The sequence below is a fragment of the Piliocolobus tephrosceles genome, chromosome 20, assembly GCF_002776525.5.
Source record: "Piliocolobus tephrosceles isolate RC106 chromosome 20, ASM277652v3, whole genome shotgun sequence".
In the NCBI taxonomy this organism is placed as follows: domain Eukaryota; kingdom Metazoa; phylum Chordata; class Mammalia; order Primates; family Cercopithecidae; genus Piliocolobus; species Piliocolobus tephrosceles.
In genome coordinates this window covers 2008111-2022673 of record NC_045453.1, presented here as the reverse complement: position 1 = coordinate 2022673, position 14563 = coordinate 2008111, and the positions used below count along the sequence as shown (strand labels likewise).

At 47.4% G+C, this 14563-nt stretch overlaps 1 protein-coding gene across 1 annotated transcript in view; it reads left to right on the top strand.

The window, feature by feature from the left end:
- The first annotated feature begins 850 nt into the window (after window positions 1–850).
- Window positions 851–14563, top strand: part of STK35 (serine/threonine kinase 35) — a 47490-nt gene continuing 33777 nt past the window's right edge. Inside the window, exons 1-2 of the mRNA XM_023220315.2 lie at window positions 851–1405; window positions 1998–2595. Coding sequence (XP_023076083.2) covers window positions 1112–1405; window positions 1998–2595 — 892 coding nt within the window. The 5' untranslated portion in view covers window positions 851–1111. The remainder of the gene's footprint in view (window positions 1406–1997; window positions 2596–14563) is intronic.

Genomic DNA, 14563 nt, shown 5'->3' with positions numbered 1-14563 from the left:
TATATACACACATACGAGAGGATATGGAAATGCAGCAAAATATAACAATTTGTTATTCTAGTGGAAAAGCATATGATCTTTACGATTCTTGAAATTTACGTGTAAATTTGAAATTTAATCACAAAAACAGTTAGAAGCTTTCAGCGACCAAATACATTATCAGAAATGGCCTGTCCCCAGTGAGTACTCTTTAGCCCATTCTTTTCCTACATCGCACTTACCACTGGCAAGAATTATCCTGTGCATTTATTTAATAATATTTAACATCGTGTGCAAGGCTGTCCTAAGTGCTTTACCTGTATAACCTCTATGAATCTTCTTACAGGTGAGGAACAAACACACAAGAAGGTTGATTAACTTGCCCAAGGCCACCCATGTGGTTTGTCTCCTGCAGTGGCACAGAACCTCAACCAAGGCAGAAACTGCCTTGTCTACTAGACTTAGAATGCCTATTAGACTTAGACTTGCCCAGCGACTTAGAATGGTGCCTAGCACATTATGGGTGTTCAATAATTATCCGTAGATTCAGTTAATAAACACTGGGCACCCACTAGGCCTACATCGGAATACAAAGTACAGAACAAAATATTCAAAAATCTGTGCCTAAATGGAGCTTTGAGTACTAGCACTCAGTCCCACACCAATTAGCGTCCATCTAGGTATTTCATTTGGGTCTATCATTCCTGAGAATTAAGACCCATTCTTAATGGCTCCTCAGAGAAACGGATGCTCAGGGTGGGTCAATGATTTGCACAAGATAACTGTCTTGGTAGAAGGGAAGGTCGGGATTCCAACCCAGTCCCTGAGGTTCCCAGGCGCGACGTATGAATCAAACGATCAAGACATCACCCAATCAGTATTTATTAGACGCCTACTGCGGACGGTTGGTCTTCACGCAGGTCAGGCGAGAAGGGGTGGTGATGCGCAGGCCGCTGCGGAGACCCGGAGCCCGCCGCGGATCACGGGAATTTGGCGCCTATTTTTTGTTGGCTGGGTGTTCTCGCTGGTGATTGGGTCTCGGCAAGGCGTGCCGGTGCGCTCGGCTGCGGCTGCTCCGTCGACCTTGGCAGGACCGGGCGGTGCAGGACTCACTCGGCTGGCCTCCCGGGGGATGGGCCACCAGGAGTCTCCGCTGGCCCGGGCGCCAGCGGGAGGTGCAGCTTATATAAAGAGGTTATGTAAAGGGCTCAGCTGGCGCGAACACGTGGAAAGCCACGGGAGCCTAGGAGCCTGGGCCTCCCCAGCGAGCGCCGCGGCAGCAGAAGGACCCGCTGCACGCCGGGCTCGAGCCACCACCTACCGCGCTGCTCCGTACCGGAGGCAGCCCAGGCCCGGAGCGGACCATCCCCAGGCAGGGGCTTCAGGGGGGAAACGGGCCGCCCGGAAGTGGAGGTGCGCGGGCCAGGTAAGGGCGCCGTTCGAGGACTTAAGACCAGCGCAGAGGTTGGAGTTACTGCCACTGCCTCAGCGCTTGGTAAGGGAAATCGGGTCCTCGGCCGGTCGCGCTCCGAGAAGCCGAACTTTTGAGCCAGTCCGTTCTACCCGCCGCCCTCGGGGACTTGGGTCGGTCCGCTGGGCTCCGCTAGGGCTTAATTCAATGGACTGTTTACACCCGGGCGAACACAAGGCGGGGCGCGGGGAGGGGCGTCACGGAGGGGGCCAGGCAAAGAAAAAGATTTCCGCCGGCCAAATCGCGTCCTAAGGCGGTTTTCAGAAGGCGTGAAGCTTGCTGACTCTTCTTTTTCCTATCGCTACATGACAAGCTAATAGAGAGAGCGGAGAGTTTTTGCTTTTCTTTCCGGTTCCCCCTCTGATCCGCTGCCCAGTGGTTCCGTCTTTCCCGCTTTCCCCTCCCCTCCCCCGTTCAATCAGCAGTGGTGGCTTCCGTCTTAAAGGGGCCGCGGCGGCCGGGGGAGGAGGAGGTGGGACGCCCCGCGGCCTACGCTCGTGGCCTCCCCGCTTCGGCCTGGTCGTTTAACCGATTCTTTCGCCCGCAGGTCACAATCCAAGGTCCCGCTCTTCCGCGTCCCAGGGCCGGACGGAGGGATGAGGCAGGGGGGGCCCGGGCAGCGCCGTTGCTGCTCCCCCCGCCGTCCGCAGTCATGGAAACGGGGAAGGACGGCGCCCGCAGAGGTACACAAAGCCCGGAGCGGAAAAGGCGAAGCCCAGTGCCGCGGGCGCCCAGCACGAAGCTGAGGCCGGCGGCGGCGGCCCAGGCCATGGATCCGGTGGCGGCCGAGGCCCCGGGCGAGGCCTTCCTGGCGCGGCGACGGCCGGAGGGCGGTGGCGGGTCCGCGCGGCCGCGCTACAGCCTGTTGGCGGAGATCGGGCGCGGCAGCTACGGCGTGGTTTATGAGGCAGTGGCCGGGCGCAGCGGGGCCCGGGTGGCGGTCAAGAAGATCCGCTGCGACGCCCCCGAGAACGTGGAGCTGGCGCTGGCTGAATTCTGGGCCCTCACCAGCCTCAAGCGGCGCCACCAGAACGTCGTGCAGTTTGAGGAGTGCGTCCTGCAGCGCAACGGGCTAGCCCAGCGCATGAGTCACGGCAACAAGAGCTCGCAGCTTTACCTGCGCTTGGTGGAGACCTCACTGAAAGGTAGGAACACCGCGGGCCTCTCCACCCACGCAGGGCCTGGACCCCCTGCTCCCCGGACGGCTTGACCCACACTGTTCCCGGCTCTTCTAGGCCTCAGACCTGGTCCCTGTCACCCTGTGCCCAGACACACCCTCCTTTGCTGGTTCCAGGCTTTCGGCCCTCTCTCTTCTCAGGTCCCAGGATCAGTCCCCGAGCCTAACGTTGGCTGGTATTTCCATAACAAGAGCTCGTTTAAGTGCTAACCATTAACTTAATAACTGCTCAATATTTGTGAGCTCTGGTTATTAAACGTCTTCTATTTTTAAGGTCCGTCGAGGAGTGGAGGAGGGGTTGGGTTCAGTTAGTAGCAAAACTGCAGAGCCCCCTCACCCCCTAGGACCTCTCTGTTTCCCTCCCAAAACAAACAAAAAGAAAAAACTTTACTGGACCCACCCACACCCTCTCCCTGTCTTGCTTTCCCAAGTTTCCTGACACCCTCCAGCTCCAACCCCCAAACTCTTGTGGCTTCCTCGTCTGCCTCTTCTTCTGAGGCCCCCAGCCCTTCATCCCAGGCAGCCAAGCAAACTGACGGTTTTCTGGCTTGGTCCTCTGAGGCTTGCAGGCTGACAGCCCTCACAGGTGGCCTTGAGAGCTGTCACATAACAAAGCATCCAACATCTTTTTTCTCCGTTTTACATTCTTAATCTTTTTAACCTCAGAGGCTGGCTGGCAAATGGTTTTAACTTAAAAGGAAAATGGGGTTCATTGAGGCAAGAGGTCTTGCAGTCCTGGAAGAACTAATTATCTTAGTTTCCGGGTTTTAACTGCAGTTAGGGAATGTGTTCATCCTAACTACTCAGCACCTACAAACCTTTTTCATACTGCCGGTAGCTAAGTGTCTGCTCGGAGAGGAGGAGAGGGGCAGTAGAAAGTTTGAGGAGACTTTCTGAGGCAGGAGGATCCAGGGGAAGCAAGTTTACTAATCCGAGTCCCAGCTGTGGTCTTAGTGCTGAAATAATTTTTGGGTAATAACTTCAAAAGTAGGTTCTATCCTCTTTCTATAAATAGAGAAACTAAGACTTAGAAGTGAACAAATAACTTGATCAGGGTTAATCCACTTGAAAGAGAAGTTAGACTGGACTCCTGGTTTCCTTATATTTCTCAGAGCTTAAGTGACGGGAACCCAGATCTGTCTTGATTCAAGGCCTGGATCCTTTCAAAGGCGTAATGCTGTTTCCGTACCCTGAGGATGAACTTTTAATAATGGGTAGTATTTGGGGTGAGTTTGGAGAAGGTGGTTTCCTAAAACCTTGTTTGGCGCTTTTGCACAGCTTAAAGCTTGAGAGAGTAGGCAAGAACTTCAAGCTGAGGTTGAAGGTTCGAGACTGGCATCCATGAACTGAGGACACAGGAATAAACATTTGGCAAAGTGAAGTCCCATATCCCAAGGCAGTCTTGTAGTAGGAAGTCTCTTTCCCAAGAGAATGCTTAGTCCCATTGCAAGTCAGTTGTTTGACAGTGGAGTTGGAAATGTGGATCAGTATCACCTGGAGTCCTTTAAATAGATGTGTAACTGTATAAAGGCCTTCCCTGCCCCATCTATTCTGAGAAGCCCACCCTCTCCCCAGGGTGAGTGTTTTTGTTTTGAAAAGACTTCCAGCAGGGCACGATGGCTCATGACTGTAATCCCAGCACTTTGGGAGGCCCAGGCGGGAGGATGGCTTGAGCCCAGGAGTTTGAGAACAGCTTGGGCAACAAAATGAGACCCTGGTCTCCACAAAAAATAGAAAAAAAAATAGCCGCACATGATGGCACAGGCTTATAGTCCCAGCTGCTCGAGAGGCTGAGGCCGGAGGATCGCTTGAGCCTGCGAGATTGAGGCTATAGTGAGCTATGATCCTGCACTATAACCTGGGCGGCAGAGCAAGACCCTGTCTCAAAAAAAAAAAAGGTCGGGCGCGGTGGCTCACGGCCTGTAATCCCAGCACTTTGGGAGGCCAAGACGGGCGGATCACGAGATCAGGAGATGGAGACCATCCTGGCTAACACGGTGAAACCCTGTCTCTACTAAAAATACAAAAAATTAGCCAGGTGTGGTAGCGGGCACCTGTAGGCCCAGCAACTCGGGAGGCTGAGGCAGGAGAACAGCGTGAACATGGGAGGCAGAGCTTGCAGTGAGCCGATATGGCGCCACTGTACTCCAGCCTGGGAGACAGAGCAAGACTCTGTCTCAAAAAAAAAAAAAAGGCTCCCTAGGATATTCTTTTATCTTACCCATATTCTAGGAGTGCATCACTTATTTTGAAGTCCTTCTATTCTCAGACTTTCCCCAGTCTTGTCCTCTACCGGGACTTCCTACTACAAGACTGCCTTGGGATGTTGGACTTCACTTTGCCAAATGTTTATTCCTGTGTCCTCAGTTCATTGATGCCAGTCTCGAACCTTCAACCTCAGCTTGAAGCTCTTGCCTACTCTATCAACACATAAATACTATGTAGACTTTCCTCACCCGAAGAATTGGTCAAAATTCCAAAGTGACCCATGGCAGCATAGCATAGTGGTTAGTACCATGGACTTTGGGGTTAGACCCCCTGGCTCATCCCAGGACTGACTGCACAAAACATGGAGCAAATTGTTTGAACCCTGTGAGGAGCATTCCTTTATTGTAAGATAGTGAGTATGTACCTATGACGTTAGGTACATAGGGTCACTGTGCAAACTGTTAATGTCAGCAGGTGCTCCACATAGGGAGGAATTCACTGCCTCATATAAGTTCACACCATGTTCTGTACTTTTCTACCTCAACCACGTCAAGATTCACATTGTTCTTGCTCAAGTTTCCCAAACTTGTTTCACCATAGAACACACCTTATTTTCTGTGTTGTCAGGCACACCAAGTTGACAGAAACACTGGTGTTTTCATCCTCCCTTTGCGAACTAAAACCGAGACCTAGAAGAATGAAATCTTTTGCTTTAGGCCACATACTAGATTGGATCCGTCCCTTTCAGTTGATTGTTGTATTGAAAATATTTGAACCTCTACGGTGTTAAGGGCTCAGAGACAGAGCAGTGAAGAAAATGTGCATTGTTTCTGCTTATGAAAATGACATTCAAGCTTACTTGCAATGTGTTGATTTTTCAAGTAGTAAATAGGTAATCGTTTTTGTTTCTTAATATTAAAATAGAGGACAGAGACCAAAATTACTCGAAGTTAAACTTTCCTTATTCTGGATTCCAAAATTTAGGGGTCTTGATCTGTCCTGGGACCCTGGGTTTACACATGCAAATACCACCCAGTAATGTTAGAACTGGAAGGAGTCCTGGAGATAACCTGGTTCAGCTCTCTCATTAAACAGAAAAGTCCTTTGCAGTCACCCTTGACCCTGCCTCCTAAAATTCAGAATGATTTTGAAACAGGCCAAAAAGTGTGAATCTGTCTTGAAGTCTCAACTAAACCTAATGCTGAGTCCCTGCTGTGGTATTGGAAGGGAAAGAAAAAAAAGCAAAGCAAAACACACCACCCCTTGCCCCAAAGGAACTTACATTTGAAAAGTTTGAGAGCTGGAGGAAGACTTAAATGCTATTCAAGATCACTGGAGGAAATGACCAGTCAACTCATTAGCAAGGGCTTTGTACAAGAATTAAGAGGAAAGAGAATCAGGAGTTAGGGAGAAGGTGGGCTTGAAAGTAGAGTGCCTAGGACTGTGGATAGGTGAAGAGACAAAGTGAGTCCGTTTCACTATTTGGCTAATAAAATAATCCAGTATGAAAAAGAGAAATGTCTTGAAATGCTGTTTTTGGTCTTACCCCATTTTGTTTGATAGACTTAAATGCATTGTCTTCTTCCGTTCTGTGCACAGACCAAACATGTGCTGCCCAGAAGCGTTAAGACAGCAGAAGCTTTGGAGGAATAGAAAGAGGTCGTAGATGTGTGACCTGGGCTGCCTGTTTCACAAGGAAGGAAACTGAAGCCTAGAAAAGGGACAAAACTTTATCCACAATGAGTTAGTGATAGCACTCAAACCAGCCTCCCAGGCTTTTTAAAACCACATTTACAATCCTGTAAATTATTTGGTTGAAGGGTTGGTGCCCATGTTTTTAACTTTGAAATACTTCTCACATAAAGAGAGGAGTGAAGGCATCAGCAGTTTGCTTTTATCCCCTTGTTTTCCATTGCTAGAATGCCTGTCCTGAATGTGCCTAAATCAAGGTTCAAGATTACTGCCACTTAGACAGCAGGCAAGCCTGAGTCATTGTCAGTTAGAAATTCTGTTGCTCTAAGGCACACACTGATTCTTCCAAAAAATAGCAAGTGAGGACACACACACATGCACACACACACACAAATCCAGGACAAACTCTCAAGACTCATACAACAGAATAGTTAGAAGTTTGGAAGAGCTGGGAACCTAGCTTACACTCAACTTGATAAGACACGAATTGTTCTTTACCAATTGTTTGATGTTGATGCCTTTAGGTGGCTGGGAACCGAGGCCTTGGAAAGTAACATTGCCTGCACACCAAGTGGCTTTGAGCCAGGCTACTATAAGAAGCTATGCAGAGTTCTCCATGAGGCATGCAGAGGACTCATGCCCACATGAACATAATGCAGGGTCACAAGTGGTAGCATCCTAGAAAACAGTACAGTTCTCTGGGAGTTTAGTTAGGGGCATTGGGGGAAGCAGGGGAAGGAACTAACTGAGGGAGGAACTGTAATAGTATAGGAGAGACCAGGGTCTTAGCAGTAGATAGGTTTTCAGCCTGCAAACTTCCCCAACTTGTTGAGTGCCTAGGGAATCTTCAGAGCAGAGCAAGGCCATTCCCTCCCCGGCCGTTAGAAAGCAACCCTTAATCCTCTTCTGTGACTTGGGTCTTGGAGTTTAGAGAGCCCCCAGGTCAAGAGGCAGAGAACTGGCTGGCATTGGGGAAATGTAAGTTAACGCAATACAATAGAATGCTAGACTCAGAGTCAGAAGGTTTTAGTCCCAATTTCACCCTGTAAATAAGAGTTGAAACTTGCAGGTTGTTATGTATATCAGGTGAAGTCAATACCATGATTAGCTTCATTTCACAGGTGAGGCAAGTGAGGTACCAAGGTTAATGAAATTGCCCAATGTAAAACAGCTGAGCAAGTAACCAAGTCAGGATTCAAGCTCCGACATTCAAACTTGAGTATGCTTTCTTAACAGCTGTGGGGTACTGCTGGGACAGGTAGCTTAAGTTCTAGGTTCTTCTGTTTTTCTTGGTTGTAAAATGGGCATAATCATATTTTACTCAGAAACTGATGGCTCAGGCCGGGCGCGGTGGCTCATGCCTGTAATCCCAACACTTTGGGAGGCCAAGGTGGGCGGATCACCTTAGGTCAGGAGGTCAAGACCAGCCTGACCAAAGTGGTGAAACCCTATCTCTACTAAAAATACAAAAAATTAGCCGGGCGTGGTGGCGGGCGCCTATAGTCCCAGCTACTCGGGAGGCTGAAGCAGGAGAATCGCTCGAACCTGGGAGGCAGAGGTTGCAGTGAGCTGAGTTCACATCGGTGCACTCCAGCCTGGGTGACAGAAAAAAAAAGAAACTAATGGCTCCTCTTTGTTTTTAGTTGTATATTGATCAGTGCTTGTGGCACTGCTGATTTCTGTTGGTTCATTCTGTGAGTCTCAGCTGCCAGGAACCCCACCTGCTCTCTGCGTTACCCTTGAATGACTTGGGGCAACCACACAGACTTCTTGCTCCTGACCCGCTGCTTTTTATGTGCATTGGATTTTAGGTACCAGCCTCAGGAGATAGAAGCAGCCCTTCCTTAATTAACAGCTTTGGTTAATTGGGGTTGCATTGGGTAAGGTCGGTCTTAGTGTAAACTCTCGAGGAGTGCTTCCTAAGTAGAACTTGAAGTAGTCTGTTCATTTTCACCTCAAATGTGGCCTTTGCTGGTATCTTTATGGCTAGGAACCCTCCTTAGTGACTTCTAAATTCTGGATTCTGACCTAGTTGTCTTTAACTTGTGTATTCTGCATACCCTACTACTAGTTTCTATGTTCTTTCTCTTTTTACACCTCTCCAGCTCATAACTTTTATCTTGATTTATTTCACTCTCTTATCGACCACCTAGGTATGCATGTGATATACCATGGGGAACCCAGAGACTTGATTTCATTCCACTGTGAGTGCCCAGTCTAACGGAAGAGATGGTTACAGTACAACAGATGTTACTTCACTGCAGCCTGTAAGAGGTGCTCTGAGGGAATCAGCTGCCAGGGATGTGGACTAAATCTGGGGAAAGGAAGGATGAGTTGTAAAAGGGTAAATCAGAAACAACCCTGGCAAGAGCTGAGGCTTAGGTGTGTGGCAAGGCCCATACATATGGAGAGAGATACTTGAGCCCAGACTGCCATGGATTAGAGGTGCCCCAACTCTCTGCCTGGCTGGTGGATTCTACATTTTAACAAACCCCTGTAATGTTCCAAGTAGTAATAGCTAGCATTTCATAGTATTTTCGTATTCCTTTTCTCATTTAATTATCGCCACTGTAAAGTTGTTTTTATAACTTGTTCTTACAGACAAGAAAATCAATATCCATCAAGGTCAAGTTGCTTGTCCAGCACAACACTAGAGAAAGGTCAGGGCCTAGGTTTACATCCAGATGCTCTTTCCAGTGTCCGTGTTCTTGACAGGCTGCCTTATAACTATTGGACAGCTGCCAGTGGTATCCAGAGACATTAGCATAATTCACACCCAGTAGCAGTCTGCTCTGGTGTCCAGGCAACCTTTCAGTGTGCTTTGTATGTCACAGTTAAGCCTTAGAGCAGTCCAGTGATGTAGGTGTTTCTTCTCAATTTATAAAAAACTAAACAGATTCTTAGTGTCCTAAGAAGTTTGCCCAGGATCATATAGCTAGGTAATTGGGGGGTCGGGGGGCAAGTAGTAGAGGGAATGTTGACCCCAGGCTTGGCTGGCTTTACAGCCCCTGTCCGGCCGGTGGGTTTACTCTTATCCTCTTCTGGACACTGTTTTGCCCAGACAGATTAACAAGTCTGTTAATCTTAGGAAGTACTTTGGACACACCCTGTGGTGTTGCTGTGGTACCCAGCCTCTTTATAATGACATAGCCCAAAATCGTTGAGAATGGGACCAATTCTTGGTCCACATGCTCATATTTCTTTGGGAAGACGTGCCAGGGTGGGTCTGTGTCTTTAGCTTCTCAGGACAGATCTTCACCTGAGCCAGCTCTTTAACTAAAATATTTTAATGTTCATACAACTCCTAATTAAACAGGGATGGCTATGGTCATAATTTATTCAAACTTCATTTTTCAGGGTTCCCTCTAATCCTTTTTCTTAGACATAACTTAATATTCTGCCTTTTTCCCCCTTCACATTAAAACTTGCTTATTACATGCTATGTGACTTTCTCTTTTGACGTTTTAAGTGAACTTTTGTTGAAGTATAATGATACTTTAAAACTTTTAGCCAATTGGTATTACCATAGTTAACTGTTACTCATTCTCATTCTTGGACAGTCGTTTTCCAGTCCTCCACTTTGACTTACTCTGTATGGCATACCAGTTCTGAGTGTTTCTAGTGTTTGGTGTGTGTTTTTTTTGTTGGGTGGGGAGGCTTGTTTGTGTCTTTTTGACACTTTTGGAATAAATTCCTCAAGTGGGATTTTTGTTTCAAATGGATCGAGCATTTTTAAGACTTCTGTATGTATTGCTAAATTGCTGTCATCCTAGTGTGCATAAGTCAAAGTCCTAATTATTCCTCTGCTGAAAGACAAATCTGCATGTTGTGTGGTTGGACCATCACGAGGGACTGGATGAACAGTAAACTCTTGGGGACATGCATCAGAGTCCACTGTGGGAACTAGCACATCCAGGTGTGCGATTTTGCTGCTGGCACTGAGGCAGTTGCAGTGCTTCTGCTGAGAATCTAGGCTATGAAACTCAAGGTCCTGCCCTCAATGAGGCAAGTTACTTAATCTTCTGCTCCTGAGTCTCCTCACCTATGAGAGGAAATGTAATTACTATCTGAATAGATACTCTGAATTCTTCCTTTCTGTCTTATGTGACAAGTTATTAAATTTTATTCTAAACTTCTAAGACCTTTCATGTCCTCTTCTCACCTCCTCCCTTGCCAGCCCTCACTTCACCGGGTTTCAGAGCCTCTTGATAAGTCAGCCGGCCGCTAGTCTGTCTCCTGTCGCCAACCCCTCGTGCCTCCGTAAGAAACTTGTTTCATTGTCGAATATATGCTTTTTCACAATTTAACGTCTCTGAAATCAGAGGTTGACTTAGTCAGTGGTGTGTCCATAGTATTGTCAGCAGCCTATATGGCTTACTTAAATGGTATGTCTTGAAATTGGTGATTTGTAGATTCTATAAGCAACATATCTCTAAAATACGTCAGTGGCCAGACGTGGTGGCTCATGCCTATAATCCCAGTACTTAAGGAGGCTGAGGTGGAAGAATTGCCTGAGCCCAGGAGTTGAAGACCAGCCTGGGCAACATAAGGAGAACCTGTCTCTACAAAAAATAGAAAAAAATAGCCAGGCATGGTGGCGCATGCCTGTAGTCCCCGCTACTCGAGAGGCTGAGGCGGGAGGCCCCCTTGAGCCCAGAATATAGAGGCAGCAGTGAGCTGTGATTGGCTGCACTCCGGCCTGGGCAACAGAGCTAGACCGTTTCAAAATAAGTAAATAAATAAAATATATTAAGAACTTTCAGTCACTTCCCATTTCTTGGAGTCTAAATCCGCCTTAGAAGAGCTCCAGCCTCGTTCCGGGACATTCACTGGAACTCTTCTGTGATTACCCAGACTGCTTGTGTCCCTGGAGCACACCCCCGTGCTCCTGTGCCCACTCCCCTCATCCTGGGAGACGCAGCTGCAAGGCCTCTCGCAGTTATTCTCAGCTTGCCTTCCTCTCATCCCAGCTTCTCTCCCGACTCCTGGCAGATCTGGGCCTGCTTCCTAGTTCTTACAGCTGTAGTCATTCTGCTTCTAATGACCAGAAGTCTATGTAAGGGCAGGGGTGCCCCTCATCTCACCACACCTCTGTGTCTCAAGAGCAGTGTGTGCTCAGAAATTGTTTAAGTGGCGTTGACTAAAACCTGGAAATCTAACTTCTGGAGGAGCCTTAAGGATAGGCTTGTAAAATCCAGAGCATTTTGTGTTTCTTTCCAGGAAGTGCCTGTCTTTCCAAAGCTCCTACTGGCTTGTCCTTATGCTGAGCCTGCTGGCCTCACGTTTTTCAGTGAAGCAAGCCATATTTTATTGGGAGCTTCAGCACTACTGATCAATTTCCATGACTAATGCGATGCGAGACACCTGCTTGGTTTTGTTCTTGAGTTTAAGCATCTTCTCTCCCCATGAACTGGCATAGGATATGTTTTGAAATACCTAATTTATATTATGGTCACCTGACTGTCAGACATGAAGGAAAGGTAGTAAAACTGTCCCCAAAGGCAGGCCTGGCTCTCTTGGAAGTATACTTTTTAGCCCTCTGTGAGCTGGGGGACAGCATGGTCGGGGGGGGGGGGGGGACTTGCTGTGGGGGCTATCTCCTATCCTCCCCAGTTACTCATGGCAGGGCCCTTGGGCAGACTCTGAAGCCTTTCTCAGCCTTAGTTGCCCCACCTGTAAAACGGTACCTGGTAAGATGAGACAGCTCACATAATAAACTTTCAAAATAGTACCTGGAACCCAGTAGGCTTTCACAGGCTAATTTACCTCAAATCTTTACTATGGCCAAATAACCTGCCTGTTTTCTCCCTCTCTGGGAAGTAAGCTAAATTTGTAACTCTTATTAATCTTACAGAACTGTCAGATTATACCAGACAAGGGAATTATAAAACTTAAGTAAATTTTATTTGTTCCTCTGAGCTCAAAAAACTGAATTTCATGTGGGGATTTTAGTGGTTGCTGCATATGTCTATTCCAATTATATATCCTGAAACTGGGGGAATACTCACAGTTGTGGGTGGGGTCGGGGGCCCACTGTGAGATGGGCCTGAGCTAAAACTATGGATCACCTGCCCTCCATCAGTCCTGTTCTGACTGGTGGACCGCAGTGATACTTCGGTTCTTTGGGAATTGGTGTCTTTTTGGAACTAGTGTTCAGTAATCCCCTAAAGTTTCGTTACTTTCCCTTCCTCGATGCACAGACACCTTGGAAATGACTGCAGGTCTCCCTGGGGAGGCCGGAAGACTGAGTAAGAAATCTAGTCCCCCGACCTCAAAACATCTGCAGAATGTGCCAGTATTTCTCAGGGTTAAGTAGAAGAGTTAAGCCATAGATTGCTAACCAGGATATCTGGTATAATTTAACAAAAACTAAAATAAAAATATGATACTAGGGCCTTGGCTCGTCAGAAGAGGGAATTTACTGGGAAATCAGGTGAGTGTAAGATAGATTGGCATTGCAGCTAGCCTTAAGGTGCACATTTCAATTGTACCTGCAGAGATTGTGGGAGCAGCAGGCCTAGGGAGAGGGATCAAATAGGAGTAGCCTGGTCTACCTAGAACATGGGTTTCAGCTGTTACAGCCTAAGAAGTATGATGTCTTAGATGGAATAATCCACTTTTATTCGATGATCTAAATTTCATCGTTTGCCTAATATGTAAAAACTTACTTGTATGGCCTACAGCACTGGGATTATTGAAATCGGTGACTTCCAAGGATTTGGTTGGGGTTGGGTGGGAATGATGATGTTGGTGATGGTCAGTGGTTCATTTCCCCAAAAAGATCTTACATGTTGCCAAATGTAGTTCATATCTGACTTAATTCACAGTACTCACGTGGTATACTTTCATTATCTCATTTGATGGATGTGAAGACTGAGGTACCAAAAAGACTGAGGCTTAGAGAGGTTCAGGGACTTGCCCAGGGTTCTAGCCATCTTTTCATCACACCTCAGTCTCCCTGTATTTTCCTTGGAACAAAGAATCCACCCAGTGAAGCAGTGGTCAGAGTTGGGGTCTAAACCCAAACTCCTTGTTTCCTGGTCTGTGTTTTTCCTGTTACTTCACCAAGTGCCTCTGAGTGCCTGGCATCATCCACATCCCCTCCTTCCATCTGGCCATGAGGTAGCTGAGACCCCATTAGACAATCTGCTTGGAGTAAAGGACGAGAATTATGATGTGTCTGTTTTCTCCCGGGCAGCTAGGAGTGCGTGAGTGAAAGCACACGCTACAGCTTCTCATGAAGTAAGTCCATGGGCCCTTCCTGCGCAAAGAAGTACTTTTGAGGCTGGGTGCTATTGAGAAGCTGGGACTATTGAGGCTGCTGCACCCGGCCTGAAAAGTACTTCTTATGGAAGTATGTTGGGAAGCCAAGGCGGGAGGACCACTTGAGCACAGGAGTTGAAGGCTACTGTGAGCTATGGTTGCACTTCTGCTCTCCAGCCTGGGCGACAGAGTGAGACCTTGACTTGTAAAAATAATAACACTTTTGTATCTGGGACAAATAGCTGTGCTCCCAGTTTTCCATTCTGTCATACCCACTGTTGCTGAGTGTGATTCTGAGAATACTTCTTCCTGTCCAGAATTTTCCTCTCAACAAACAGCCCCTCCTGTAGCATCTCCTGAGTCTAGCTCCTTCCTCAGAACAGCTCCTCAGTCTGAGGGTCCTATCTCCCCCAACCACTCACAAACTTTGGGGTCTTTTTTTTTAACTGTTTTTTCTTTCCCTGGATTCTCATAACCTGGACTTAGATTATAGTCTGTTTTGCAGACTTGTTTTGTTTTTCCTTAGGTTACCATAGTTACTAACTTTGTATATGAAATAATCATGATTCCTCTTTATTCTCCCACCAGAAGTTTCAGTGTTTTCTAATGTGACCTTTGCAAAGGGAATTGGATGGCTTTTTAATCCTTTCCTTTCTGGTTCTACCTCTAGTACACATTTCTTGCTCTCCTTTTTGTGGGTCTTTAGCATCTGGATTGACTTGCGCTTCAGATTGATGCTTCATTGTGCAGTATTTTTACATAGAGGGCCTCTG